The 15365-nt window shown below is 48.0% G+C and overlaps 1 protein-coding gene across 2 annotated transcripts in view; it reads left to right on the top strand.

Annotated features, from left to right (window-relative positions):
• The window catches only part of LOC137301209 (endothelin-converting enzyme 1-like), a 220232-nt gene that overhangs the window by 186132 nt on the left and 18735 nt on the right, over window positions 1–15365 (top strand). For both annotated transcript variants that reach the window (XM_067970678.1, XM_067970677.1), the window contains 3 exons: window positions 425–502; window positions 9819–9922; window positions 11462–11572. In XM_067970678.1, coding sequence (XP_067826779.1) covers window positions 425–502; window positions 9819–9922; window positions 11462–11572 — 293 coding nt within the window. The remainder of the gene's footprint in view (window positions 1–424; window positions 503–9818; window positions 9923–11461; window positions 11573–15365) is intronic.

Below are 15365 nucleotides of genomic sequence, written 5' to 3'. Positions count from 1 at the left end.
CTGAGCTGGGTTGAGGCTGTGAGACCACCTCATCTCAACACATTGTCCGCTGTGATTTTTCTTTGTGCTTATTGGCTGCCTTGGGGGATATGGGGAGCATGCCCAGTATCCGTTTCCTTTCGGCACTCCTGAGTGATATTGTCCAAACATCACACCAGCTTGTCCAAAATTCCTCTCTCTGCTATTAATTGGCGATTTTAATCCATTTGAAATAATCCCAAGTGGGGCAGTGGTTGTGGGCCTCCATTCACACCTCAACCACTGATTTACAGGCTCAAAGCTCAGTGCACACAAGCTCCATAGATAGCAGAGAGAGGAATTGCATATGAGTGGCATTAAGTGTTCACACAATACACTAATTTACAGACTAACATTTTCAACACCTGTCCTTGGTTAACTTTCTGTTTGTTTTCCCTTTGGACAGGCTGTTTCAATTTACGACATGATTGGTTATCCAAAGTTCATCCTGGATCCTAAAGAATTGGATAAAATCTTTAACGATGTAAGCAGATACTTCAGCAGTAAACCAGAAAGTAACATTTACAGATCCTTTGTGTATCAGTGTACCAGTGAAATGGAATGTAATGTTCTGTAGTGTGTCTGGAGCTCACTGTACAATGCATTCACTGTAGATAGGGTTTGTCCAGATAATCTGCTAATCATCCACCTGAATCACTCACATTAACACATCTAGAAGATCACACTATCCGGACGCCTACCCCCACCCTCCCCGGCTCCTCTCTGGATGCCCGCCCCCACGCCCACCCCCACCCCCGGTCCCCCTCCAGACACCCACCCCCGGACGCCCGCCCCCACCCCCACGTTAAAGACATTGGCTGGACTCTCCTCCCATTGCTGGTGTTGTAGTGGAGTGAGACTTGCACCTGCTTCCCCCCCCCCCCCACCCCCCATACCTCCTAATTGTGACCCTTACCCATTTTCCAGGGTCTGGGGTGAGGCGGTACACCTGGAGGGTGGGCCCCTGGTTGGATTGATTGGCACGAAGAGTTTGTGTACTACTGCAAGGCAGGAGAATTGGGAAATAACCATAGCTGGATCAATGCTTCAGCACAGGAGGAGGAGGTGGAGGCCACTTAATGTTTAGTTTATTGGTTGGTGAGTATTTTCGGTGGTTGGTTGGTGAGTGTTTTTGGTAGTTGGTTAGTATTTTTAGTGATTAGTGTTTTAGTACTACATAAACAGCTAAATGTTTAGCATGAGGAACTCCCTTCCTAACAGCACTGTGGGGGAACCTTCATCACACGGACTGCTGCGGTTCAAGAAGGCGGCTCACCACCACCTTCTCAAGGGCAATTAGGGATGGGCAATAAATGCCGGCCTCGCCAGCGAAGCCCACATCCCATGAACGAATAAAAAAAAAAGGTAGGGCAACTGCGTATGACAGATTGATAACAGAAGTGAGAACCAGGCTGAATCTCGAAAGTTCAGAAGGGAAATGAAAAAGGAAATAAGAGGGGCAAAGAGAGATTATGAGAATAGACTGACGGCCAACATAAAAGGGAATCCAAAAGTCTTCTGCAGGCAGGTAAACAGTAAATGGGTAGTAAGTGGAGGGCGGGGCCAATTAGGGACCATAAAGGAGATCTACTCATGGAGGCAGAGGGCACGGCCGAGGTACTAAATGAATACTTTGCATCTGTCTTTACCAAGGAAGAAGATGCTGCCAGAGTCTCAGTAAAGGAAGATATAGTTGAGATACTGGATGGGCTAAAAATTGATGATGAAGAGGTACTTGAAAGGCTAGCTATACTTAAAGTAGATAAGTCACCTGGTCCGGATGGGATGCATCCTAGGTTGCTGAGGGAAGTAAGGGTGGAAATTGCGGAGGTACTGGCCATAATCTTCCAAACATCTGTAGATACGGGGGTGGTGCCAGAGGACTGGAGAATTGCAAATGTTACACCCTTGTTCAAAAAAGGGTGTAAGGATAAACCCAGCAACTATCGGTCAGTCAGTTTAACCTCAGTGGTGGGGAAACTTTTAGAAACAATAATCCGGGACAGAATTAACAGTCACTTGGACAAGTGTGGATTGATTAAGAAAAGCCAGCATGGATTTGTTGAAGGCAAATCGTGTTTAACTAACTTGATAGAGTTTTTTGATGAGTTAACAGAGAGGGCAGATGAGAGCAATGCAGTTCATGTGGTGCATATGGACTTTCAAAAGGCGTTTGATAAAGTGCTGCACGGTAGGCTTATCATCAAGATTGCAACCCATGGAATATAGGGGGCAGTAACAACATGGATACAGAATTGGCTAAGGGACAGGAAACAGTAGCGGTGAACGGTTGTTTTTCGGAATGGAGGGAGGTGTACAGTGGTGTTCCCCTGGGGTCGGTGCTGGGACCACTGCTTTTCTTGATCTATGTTAATGACTTGGACTTGGGTGTACAGGGCACAATTGGAATCTGTTTATTACCCTTCCAAACTTGGAAGGGTAATAAACAATGAGGAGGATTGTGATAGACTTCAAGAGGATATAGACAGGCCGGAGGCATGGGCGGATGAAATTTAACGCAGAAAAATGTGACATGATACATTTCAGTATAAAGAACGAGGAGAGGCAATATAAACTGGAGGGCACAACTCTAAAAGGGGTACAGGAACAGGGAGATCTGGGGGTATATGTGCACAAATTGTTGAAGGTGGCAGGGCAGGTTGAGAAAGCGGTTTAAAAAAAAACGAACGGGATCCTAGGCTTTATCAATAGAGGCATTGGGTACAAAAGTGTGGAAGTCGGGTACATTCAACGGCATTACCATCACCGAATCCCCCACCATCAACATCCTGAGGGTCACCATTGACCAGAAACTTAACTGGACCAGCTATATAAATACTATGGCTACAAGAGCAGGTCAGAGGCTGGGTATTGTGCGGAGAGTGACTCACCTCCTGACTCCCCAAAGCCTTTCCACCATCCACAAGGCACAAGTCAGGAGTGTGATGGAATACTCTCCACTGCGCTGGATGAGTGCAGCTCCAACAACACTCAAGAAGCTTGACACCATCCAGGACAAAGCAGCCTGCTCGATTGGCACCCCATCCACCACCCTAAACATTCACTCCCTTCACCACCGGCGCACAGTGGCTGCAGTGTGTACCATCCACAGGATGCACTGCAGCAACTCGCCAAGGCTTCTTCAACAGCACCTCACAAACCTGCAACCTCTACCACCTAGAAGGACAAAAGCAGCAGGCAGATGGGACCAACACCACCTGCACGTTCCCCTCCAAGCCACACACCATCCCGACTTGGAAATATATCGCTATTCCTTCAGCGTCGCTGGGTCAAAATCCTGGAACTCTCTTCGTAACAGCACTGTGGGAGAACCTTCACCACATGGACTGCAGCGGTTCAAGAAGGCAGCTCACCACCACCTTCTGAAGGGCAATTAGGGATGGGCAATAAGTGCTGGCTTTGCCAGTGATGCCCACATCCCATGAATGAATAAAAAAGTCAAAACACTGGTTCAGCCACAACTGGAGTATTGTGTCCAGTTCTGGGCACCGCACTTTAGGAAAGATGTGGAGGCCTTTGAGAGGGTGCAGAAGAGATTTACTAGAATGATTCCCGGGATGAGGGGCTTTAGTTATGTGGATAGACTGGAGAAGCTAGGATTGTCCTCCTTGGAACAGAGGAGGTTGAGGAGATTTGTTAGAGGTATTCAAAATCATGAAGGGTCTAGACAGAGTAGATAGAGAGAAACTGGTTCCCATTGGCGGAAGGGTCCAGAACCAGAGGACATAGATTTAAGATGATTGGCAAAAGAACCAAAAGTGACATGAAGAATGTTTTTTTACACAGTGAGTGGTTAGGATCTGGAATGCACTGCCCGAGGGGCTGGTGGAGGCAGATTCAATCACGGCCTTCAAAAGGGAACTGGATAAGTACTTGAAAGGAAAGAAATTTGCAGGGCTACGGGGATAAGGTGGGAGAGTGGGACTAGCTGGATTGCCCTAGCATAGAGCTGGCGGGGCTCCATGGGCTGAAAGGCCTCCTTCCGTGTTATAACCTTTCTATGATTCTATGAAATAGCCTTAAAGCTAAACAAACAGTTTTAAATAACTTAGCTAATATGGCAGGACAGCTGGGGCCCATCGTGTGGGAACTCCAGAACACTGTCCTGGAAAACCACGTGCAGGAAGTGCCGCCAACTGCTCGAGCTCAGAGTTTGAGCTTGAGGGACGGCTGGCGTCACCACAGTGCATACGGGAAGCTGAGAGTTTCATGGAAAGCACGTTTCAGGAGGTGGTCTCACCCCACAGCTGCAAAGAGTTCAGGAGGAGAGGGACTGGGTGACCACCAGACAGACAAGTAGGAACAGGTGCAGGAGTCTCCTGGGAGTGTGGCACTCTCAAACCAGTGTTCAGTGTTGAATACCAGTGAGGGTGACGACACCTCGGGGGAGCGCAGTCAGGAGCAAATCCACAGCATCATGGGAGACTCGACTGCACAGAGGGGCGCATGAAAGTGTAGAAATGGAGTTGTTATAGGGGATTCGATAGTCAGGGGGATAGACAGGCATTTCTGCAACCGCCGACATGAGTCGCGAATGGTGTGTTTCCTCCCTGGTGCCGTGGTTAAGGATATCACTGGGTGCAGGACATTCTGCGGGGGGAAGGAGAACAGCCTGAAGTCGTAGTCCATGCTGGAACCAGTGACATAGGAAAAGTTTTGAGGTCCTTCAGACAGAGTTTCAGGAGCTAGGAAAAAGATTAAAGAACAGGGGCTCAAAGATTGTAATCTCTGGATTACTCCCAGTGCCACATGCTAGTGAGTACAGAAACAGGAAGATAGTGCAGGTGAATGCATGGCTGGAGAAGTGGTGGAGAAGAGAGGGCTTCAGATTCCTGGAGCTGGAGGGATCTGTACAAGCCAGATGGGTTGCACCTGAGCAGGGCTGGGACCAATGTCCTCACGGATTGGCACCCCATCCACCACCCTAAACATTCACTCCCTTCACCACCGGCGCACCGTGGCTGCAGTGTGTACCATCCACAGGATGCACTGCAGCAACTCGTCAAGGCTTCTTCAACAGCACCTCCCAAATCCGCGACCTCTACCACCTAGAAGGACAAGGGCAGCAGGCACATGGGAACAACACCACCTGCACGTTCCCCTCCAAGTCACACACCATCCCGACTTGGAAATATATCGCCGTTCCTTCATCGTCGCTGGGTCAAAATCCTGGAACTCCCTTCCTAACAGCACTGTGGGAGAACCTTCACCACACGGACTGCAGCGGTTCAAGAAGGCGGCTCACCACCACCTTCTCAAGGGCAATTAGGGATGGGCAATAAATGCCAGCCTAGCCAGTGATGCCCACACCCCATGAACGAATTTTTTTTTTAAACGGGGAAGTTAACTCGTGCTGTGGGGGAGGGGAACCAAGAGGTAGCAGCAGAGGTGCGACAAGATGCATAGCAAACTGGCAGGGAGAAATAGCAACAGAATAAAGAATAATGTAGAAAGAGCAGGAGTTAGATGGATTTTTTAAAAAGTAAATCAGTCTAGCATGGTGTTGGACCGCATTTGTGTTAATGCGAGGAGTGTTACAAATAAGGTTGATAAGCTGCAGGGACAAGTTGCCACCTGGGGTTATGATCTAGTGGCTATAACGGAGACCTGGCTTAAACACGGGCAGGAATGGGAACTAAATATTCCTGGCTACAATGTATTCAAAAGGGATAAAGAAGGAAAAAAGAAAGGAGGGGAGGTGGTAGCATAGATCGAGGATAACATTAGTTCTACAGAGGGACGATATACCAGAGGCTTCAAAAACTGAATCTATTTGGTTAGAGTGAAGGAACAGAAAAGGAGCTGTTACATTGCTGGGTGTTTACCATAAACCCCCAAATAGTGAGGAGATAGAGGAGCAAATCTGTCTGCAAGTTTCAGAGAAATGTAATAATAACAGAGCAGTAATAGTGGGGGGGGCTTCAATTATCCTAATATAGACTGGGGGGGAAATACAGTGTAAAGGGCAAAGAGGGTGAAGAATTCCTAAAATGTGTACAGGAGAACTTCCTTAATCAGTATGTTTCTAGTCCAATGAGGAAGGAAGCAATGCTGGATGTAGTTCTGGGAAATGAAGTAGGGCAAGTGGAGAGTGTTTCAGGGGGAGAACATCTGGGTAATAGTGATCATAATATAATTAGCTTCAAAGTAGCTACGGAGAGGGACACAGAAAAATCAACGGTGAAAGTACCCAACTTAAGTATTCGGAAAATAGAAGCGCATGGGATTAAAGGGAATGTGGTAAACGGGTACGTAATTGGCTAAGGGATAGGAGACAGAGAATAGTGGTGAACGGATGTTTTTCTGACTGGAGAGAAGTATGCAGTGGGGACCCCTGGAGATCAGTATTAGGACCATTGCTTGTTATTTATAAATGACCTGGACTTGGATATAGGGAGTACAATTTTGAAGTTTGTGGATGATACAAAACTTGGCAACATAGTAAATAGTGAGGAAGATAGTAACAGATTTCAGGAGGACATAGACAGAATGGTGAAATGGGCAGACACATGGCAGATGCAATTTAATGCAGATAAGTGTGAAGTGATGCACTTTGGAGGAACAACATGGTGAGGCAGCATAATCTAAATGGTGCCATTTTGAGGGGGATGCAAGAGCAGAGGAACCTGGGGGTGCACATTCACACATCTTGTAGGTGGCAGGGCAAGTTGATAAGGCGATTAAGAAAGTGTGTGGGATTCTTGGCTTTGTAAATAGCTGCATTGAATACAAAAATAAGAAAGTCATGCTAAACCTTACAAATCACTGCTTCGGCTTAAGCTGAAGTATTGTGTACAATTCTGGGCACCACACTTTAGGAAGGATTTCAAGGCCTTGGAGAGGGTACAGAGGAGGTTTACCAGGATGATACCAGGGATGAGGGACTTCAGTTATGTGGAGAGATTGGAGAAACTGGGATTGTTCTCCTTTAGAGCAGAGAAAGTTAAGGGGAGACCTAATGGAGGTGTTCAAAGTTATGAGGGGTTTTGATGGAGCAAATAAGGAGAAACTATTTCATCTGGCAAGTGGGTCAGTAACCAGAGGTCACAGATTTAAAATAATTGGCAAAAGAACTTGAGGGGAAATGAGGAGAAATTTTTTCACACAGAGGGTTATTAAGATCTGGAACACAGTACCTGAAAGGGTGGTGGAAGCAGATTCTGTAGGAACTTCCAAAAGGCAATTGGACATGTACTTGAAGAGGACTAATTTGCAGGGTTATGGGGAAAAGGCTGGGGTGTGGGACTAAATTGGACAGCTACTTCAAAGGGCTGGCACAGGTACGACTGGCCAAATGGCCTCCTACTGTGCTGTAAGATTCTATGAATCAAGTAGAGTCCAGAAGATAAAGGAAGGACTTTCTATTAGGCCTTGGACTGGGTGAGGCCTAAACAGGTGGATCGTTGAGGCTTGAGGAGAAGGAGATTTGCCAAAAAGAGGTCCACTGGGCCGCCTGCCCCCCGCCCCAGGGACCATCTTCATTATTCCTGGTGGTCCCTGGGATTAGTGGCAGGAGGCAGAGAAATGGAGCACCTTTCTGGGCGAGGGCTCTCCATGGGCATTTATATGTAGTGGACAAGGAGGAGCAGGGGAAGAAAATTGAGGTCAGGGAGGGAAGGTGGCAGTAGGCCTTGCCACCTGACTTCCCCACCTTTTCAACCACTGTCCTGCCCAATTTTGGGGCAGACAGCTAAGGAGAATCCAGCTCATCAACTCTCTCAATCCAACTCCTGACTTTCCCAACACACTCTGGCCTCCGACTCCCAACTCTTCAGGTTTCGAATTCTGACCCTCTAACTCCTTTGTCGTTCATCAGTCCGGTTACACCGAGATACCAATGTCGGACACATCAGGTTCAAAGGTGAGCTTCAGCGTTGGCACTTGTTTGATTCGGATTGTGGGTTTGAGTGCGATACAGACACTCGAGTGATGTCAGATGCAGTCAGTTAAATGTTACTTTCACCTTTACGGCCCTTTAACCAAAATCATCCACCCCACCCGTCTCTCAGCACTCAGCACACACAATGGTAAGTGTTTTGTTTTCAACAACGATTTTGTTTTGTTTTAAATCACATTGAACATCTCTTTCTGCCTGAATACATGCAGTAACATACACAGGAAAACACATCAGAAGCGCTATGTTATCTGGCAGTGATTCAAATAAGATGGGATGGTTGGGGAGTATTATCGTTACAAAGTACTCCCATATAATTATTATACAATAGTATCACTGTGCATTTATATTAAAAACCAGCACTGGCTGTGGGTTTAGTGTGACCGAGGTCTGTGTGATGAGGATGAGGGTTTTGCATTGACCGCACCTGAAAGCCGCCCTCTGACCTTACTTTCACATTGACAACTGCTGTATGAATAGGGCAGCTTTGCAGATCAAGGACTGTGTGGAATTTGTACCAGTGCCAGTGCCTGTGTTTAGCTACCTACTTGTGACGTTCGTTGCAGGGCTGGATTGAAGTGGTTGTGCGGGTTCATTTACAGTAAAGGTCTATTAAACAGGGCTGCTTCCTCTTTCTCTGTGTTTCACTGTTTATGGAATGATTGGGACGGAGAGCAGAACGAAACAGGGTCTGAGACCGCAACAACACACAGCTGGTTCCTAATTTAGGTTGTGTCTTCCGGGAGGCCCAGTGTAGAGGTGGTGTGTTGTAATTAAGGTCAATTTACCAGGTCACCGCGTCTCCCGTACAACAGCCCAACCACTGCTAGGGAACGAGGGGGGAAACCCGAGGGGTTGTGCCGTTTTTTTTGCCGTGGGTTATGCTCCCGCCCCTTTCCATGCCCCACAAAAATGAGTGGAATCATCTCGTCATTTCTGCTCTGAACCTTGACCCCCTCACCTGTGGAACGTCCATTTCTCCAGACATGAAGATCAGGCAATGGAGCCGGAGACTTGTTTCACTGAGTCTCCACCCCTTTTACTTTGCCCCAGGATTTGTTGGGGTTTCCCAGGGATGGGGGGGGGGGGGGGGGGGGTCAGTGGGCGGGAGATGACGTTCCCCACCTTGGGCCTCATTTATCTGCTGCAACGTCCACTGGGCGCTTGGTGAAACCTGGCACTGTAGCCCACGCCTGGATCCACACCAGAAGCCCTGGGGGTAGGCCGCAGACATTTCGGTAAATGTATTCCCTTGACTTTAGAAGGTTGAGGGGTGATCTAATTGAGGTGTTTAAATTTGATAAAAGGATTTGATAGAGTAGATACAGAGAAACTATTTCCTCTGGTGGGGGAATCCAGAACAAAGGGGGCATAACCTTAAAATTAGAGCTAGGCTGTTCAGGAGGGAAGTTGGGAAGTACTTTTTCACACAAAGGGATAGTAGAAATCTGGAACACTCTTCCCCAAAAGGCTGTGGATGTGGGGGGTCAATTGGAACTTTCAAGACTGAGATAGATTTTTTTTGTTGGGTAAGGGTATTCAGGGATATGGAGCAAAGGTGGGTAAATGGAGTTGAGATACAGATCAGGCATGGCCTAATTGAAGGGCGGAGCAGGCTCGAGGGGCTGAATGGCCTGCTCCTGCTCCTGTGTCATTTTTAGACCCCTCCCACCCCAAGGTTTTTAGTGGGTCTTCTAACACAGAGCCCCGTATCCGTGAGTTTAATTAGTACAAAACAGTTCTGCTCTGTGAAGTAATCTGTGTCTACATGCTTCTCTAATTAGGATTAACGAGAATTTAGATTTCTTCTGATGACACTTCTGGTTACTTGAGTCGAGATGACTATTCACATCCTTGAATTAATGTTATTTTTGTTTTCTCTCAGTATGAAGTGGTTCCTGATCTCTACTTCCAAAACGTGCTGCAGTTCTATAACTTCTCTGCTCGGGTGACAGCAGATCAGCTACGAAAACCTCCCAACAAGGATCAGTGAGTATTTCCCACTGTTGCAGGTTTAGAAATCTCTCCCCCCCCCCCCCCCCCCCCCCCTCCCCCAGCCAGTGTCTCGCCCTCCTGTCCTGGAGGCAGGGTTCCCCCGTTGGGGCTCGGTTCCACGGGCACCAGCTGCTGCCCTCTGCCTTGCCCGAGTGGCCAGTCAGTGAGAGCTGGCAGGCCGCTGATTGTACAGGCACGACCGTCGCGCCCGATGACCACACACGCGCACTTGTCCAGCGGGAGTCGCCGGATAGCGATCAGGCTCAGGGAGACTGGACCACACGTGGAACGGACGGATTGGAGAGGGTTTGCAGGGCAATAAGTGGGCTCCGGAAACATCCCCAGGCACAGACCCCCACCTCAGGGAACCGAAAGATCCTCATACACCTTAGGAGAGGGAGGGATAGAACTTCTCCAGTCTGATGAAGATCCACCTCCCGTTTTCATGGCGTGAAGCAGGAAGGCCCAAAGCCTGACTTGTGAGGCCAAGTGACTGGACGCCCAGTGCGAGCACAGTGCTTGCTATCGGTTCGGTAACATATAGCAATGACTGTTGTTTGGAGAATCTCTCATTTCGCAAACTCAATAAATCTCGGAGCAGGAAATTAGTGTCAGCCGTGGCTCAGTGGCAGCACTCTTGCCTGAGTCAGAAGGTCATGGGTTCAAGCTCCATTTCCAGAGACTTGAGCACAAGATCCAGGCTGACACTTCAGTGCAGTACTGAGGGGAGTTCTGCACTGTTGGAGGTGCCGTCTTTCGGATAAGATGTCTGTCCTCTCAGGTGGACGTAAAAGATCCCATGGCACTATTTTGAAGAAGAGCAGGGGAATTCTCCTTGGTGTCCTGGCCAATATTTATCCCTCAACCAACAGCACTAAAAAAAAAACATGATCTTACTAGTGTTTGTGGGATCTTGCTGTGCGCAAATTGGCTGCCGTGTTTCCTACATTACAACAGTGACCACTTCAAAAAAAAAAGTACTTCATTGGTTGTAAAGTGCTTTGGGATGTTCTGGTGTCGTGAAAGATGCTAAATAAATTCAAGTGTCCAGCTACCTTGCCTGGGACGTATTCCTGCTGTGCTGTGAAGTCCATATTGTGGGCCTGGACGGGCTGATGCTTGGGTTCTGAACTCGTCTGTACGTGGGGCAAAGCCAAAAGCCGGGGGTTCCCGAAGGCGGCTGGAGTCGTTGAGAGTGATTTCTTTGTCCGAACGGGGTTTACAGAAGACGCCATTTACCCTGTGGTTGCTGCTCCCTCCAGTGGCTGAATGAAATAAATTCAGGCATGCCGGCAGCAGCTGTGACCTATAAATACTGAGCAGATTTAGTGTCCACCTGTTCCACTTCTCTGTCCCTCTCTTTATTCTGATTTCGACTTTAATCATAAACTTCTGATGAAGGCTCACATCCTCAAAAAAAGGGACTTTTTTTTTCAGGTGCAGACCAGCCTGTCATGCATTTCCAGCTCTGATTTTATATCCGATTTTCAGTGCTTCCTTTCTGACGTTAACTGTGGCACTTTGTTCCGACAGGTGGAGTATGACCCCTCCTGCTGTCAATGCCTACTACTCACCTACAAAGAATGAGATTGTGTTCCCTGCAGGCATTCTGCAGGCTCCGTTCTACGCTCGAGATTACCCGAAGTAAGTCCGAGGCATGAAATCAGGCTGGTTATGGGAGGAGCGGTCACTCACACGCACACACCCAGACACACGCGCACCAAGGGCTCGATTTTAAAAGTTAAAAACAGGTGGATTCGGGGGCAGGGGGGCATTGAAAATTGCCACCATTTCAGACCCGCCTCCAACCCGCCCATTTCCGGTTTTCACCGGGACAGGGCGAGGGGCGGGCGACCAACCCGCTCCCAGGAGGTGGGTCGGGCCTTAAAACCTCTCAATGAGGCTTCAGGCCTCCATTTTTCACTAATTCCCGATTTCAACCCCGGGGGATCGGGATTCCCGGGCCTTCTGTTTTACACCTTGTGAAAGGAGGCGAGAAGGCCCGAGACTAACAGGTAAGTGCCTAGAAAGGCACAGCTTGTGGGCCCGGAGGAGCAGGAGTGCTTCCCCCCCCCAGGCCCAACAAGCCTACCTGCACCGACCCCGATCCTCCCCCCTCCGACCCCGATCCTTCCCCTCAACGATCGCGGACCCCCGTGCTCCCCACCCCCCCAACCATACAAACAAAGACTTACCTGAAGACGTCCTCTCCCTGTCTGGTTTCCTGTCCAACTGAGACCAGCCGGTCAGAAAACAGACATCATAAAAATAAAAGACGTCCTTACGACAAAATCATTACGTCCAGGAAACCCGTACTTCTGAGTTTCCCGTCTGCACTTTGACCCCCCCCCCCCCCGCCTCCTTCCCGGCTCCATTTTAACATCGAGCCCCAAAACGCCATGATTTTTATTCTTGATCTCTGATGCTGGAAATGACAATAAGAACCTGAGGATTTGTGTTGCGATCAGGTCCCAATGAGGGCTGCGTCCCAACTCAGTCGTTGAGTATATTCAAGACTGAGATGGATAGATTTTTGGACTCTAAGGGAATCAAGGGATATGGGGATTGGGCGGGAAAGTGGAGTTGAGATGGATGATCAGCCATGATGTGATTGAATGGCGGAGCAGGCTCGAGGGGCCGAATGGCCTACTCCTGCTCCTATTTCTTATGATTCCGTTGATCCCCAAATTTTTAAGAAGCAATATTGCCAGTTTCAGTTTTAATCAGCCCCCCCTCCTCTTCCCGCCCCCCCCACCTCCCCCCCCCCCCCCCCCCCCGATTTTCTGCTGACCCCTCCTGAGGAACTGTCCCGCGAGAATCAGCCGCCTCAGCAAAGTGGCCCACTCTTTCTTTACGTGTGTGCCTGGCCCAGGAGTGTCAGCAGGCTATTCCACCGTGGTGTTCATCACCTCTCCTGAAAGATCAGCTCTCCATTTAAAAGAAACAAAAAAGCAAGTGTAGCCAGCCCCTAATTCATGAACCGCTGGGTTTTCTGAACTCTTCAAGCACTTGAGATGATGCCAAATCTCAGGGATGTGCAGCTGTTTTATGTATTGGGTTTAGTAGGGTCCCAGGTCCCACTGAGTGAGTCCCGTGCAGCTGACTGGAACCCCACTTGTCCAATGTCCAATTCGCGGCCAAGACCTGCTTATATCAGGATGTCTGGCCACTGGCCTTAGAACATCTGGTGAGTTCACTGCGGGGAGGTCACCAGCCAGTAAGACCTGCTAGCGTCCCCCACACTCCGCCAAACAACAACAACTTGTATTTATATAACTCCTTTTGAAGTCGTAAAACGTCCCAAGGTGCTTAGCAGGAGCGTAATCAGACAAAATTTGACACCAAACCACATAAGTAGATATTATAACAGGTGAGAGGTAGGTTTTAAGAGCATCTTAGAGGAGAGGTTTAGGGAGGGAATACCAGAGCTTAGGGCCTAGGCAGCTCAAGGCGGACCAATTACAATTGGGGATGCGCAATGAGGCAAGAATTGGAGGAGTGCGGAGGGTTATAGGACTCGAGTAGGTTATAGGAGGGGCGAGACCAAGGAAGGATTTGAAAACAATTTTAAAATTGAAATTTTAAAACCCAAAATAAGAGGAAAGGTTCAAAGCTTTGGGCCTGCCCTCATTTGAGGTGTCCTGGTCGAAGTGTTCAGAGTTATGAAGGAGATTGGCGAGGTTAATTCAGGCAAGTTGTTCAAGCTGTTGAAGGGTTGAAAAGCGAAGACATGTAATTTAAAATTTAGGAGTAATTAGGGAATTCCGGCAGATTTATTCCACACAAAGGAGAATATAAATATGGAATCAGTTACCAGCACCAGCCACTGAGGTAAATAATGCAAACGCATTTAAGAGACACGTTTCTGGAAAGAGTTGAGGGATTTGGGTGGAGAATGGGGTCAAAATCCATTAAAAAGGGGCAGCGTGTTGGACAAATGAACCTGTTCCCATTCCCAAAACTCCATATTTTCCTAAATGGGAAGTAACATTACTGCCGTGATTACTCGGGCTTTGTGCTTGCAGTGATAGTATGCAGTCTCTCCCTTCCCCTGTACTGCTGGCTTTACAACTCCAACAAAGCCACGGTGAGAGGGTTACTGCGGAACTGAGCTCGAGCTTTGCTTCCTCCTCAGTGTAATTGTGGCTTTATCATCCGGGGGGTGTGTGTGTGTGTAGATTCAATCACTGCATTTAAAATCAAACAATGTAGGGGACGGCTGATGGGGTACAGAGGGATAGGGAGAATGGGAAGTTGGGCTGAGAATTGAAATTCAGTGTTGATGAGTACAAAGTGATGAGACCAGGGAAGGGAAATAAACATTGGAACTAAAGACTAAATGGGAAGTGATTAACAAGAATGATACCAGAACTGAGAGGTTCTAACTATCGAAAGACTGAAAGGGCTGGGGCTCTTTACTCTAGAAAAGAGAAGGCTGAGGGGATGACCTGATCGAGGTCTTCAAAATTATGAATGGGTTGGATAGGGTAGATGTAGAGATGCTGTTTCCACTTGTGAGGGAGTCCATAAATAGGGGCCATAAATATAAGGTAGTCACTAATAAATCCAAGAGGGAATTCAGGAGAAACTTCTTTACCCAGAGAGTGGTTGGAATGTGGAACTCACTACCACATGGAGTAGTTGAGGTGACTAGCATAGATACATTAAAGGGGAAGCTAGAGAAGTACATGAGGGAGAAAGGAATAGAAGGTTATGCTGATAGGGTTAGATGAAATAAGGTGGGAGGAGGCTCGTGTGGAGCATAAACGCCGACATAGACCTGTTGGGCCGAATGGCCTGTTTCTGTGCTCTAAAATTCAATGTAAATAGTGTTGGTCTGCAGGGCACAGCACAGGAGCAGGGCTTGGTGGGTGGGGGGAGCGGTTTAGGGGGGTGATATACTGTGTGTGGCTACAGTAAAAAGGGAAATCGGATCTTGGGTTGTATGGTACATGGAGTAGAATCACGGGGTGTGACACTGAGCCTGGACAGGGTACCGTGCAGACTCTTCGATACTACGTACAGGAAACACAGCCTGGCACTGGGGAAGGGGAGGCTTCTGACTGGGAGCAAAACCACTGAGCCAAGGCTCTCCTCATCAGTTTTATGGGATGGGCCCCACTGAATAATGCTTGAAAATGGGATGGTTAAACAGCGTGCAGCTTTTACAGTTTCAAACTACCAGTGAGCTTTTTTTTCACGAGCTTTGAGATAAATGACTAGTTAGGGTTGAAGTCAAATTGAATGAATATGCTGACTGAAAGAGGAGATTTTTTTAGACCGGTTGTTTTATAATCTGTGCATTAGATGGATTCATCAAACCTGCGACCCCATCCCATTGATGCGAGAACGGAAAGTGAGGCTCTGTTGTAATCGGCACATTTGTTCCAGGGAGTGCTGTAAATGTGGAGCATTTATTTTAAACTAATTAAATCAG

The sequence above is a fragment of the Heptranchias perlo genome, chromosome 32 (genome assembly GCF_035084215.1).
Source record: "Heptranchias perlo isolate sHepPer1 chromosome 32, sHepPer1.hap1, whole genome shotgun sequence".
NCBI classification, from domain to species: Eukaryota; Metazoa; Chordata; class Chondrichthyes; order Hexanchiformes; family Hexanchidae; genus Heptranchias; species Heptranchias perlo.
Note: the sequence above shows the minus strand (reverse complement) of the source record. Positions and strands in the feature narration are given on the sequence as shown.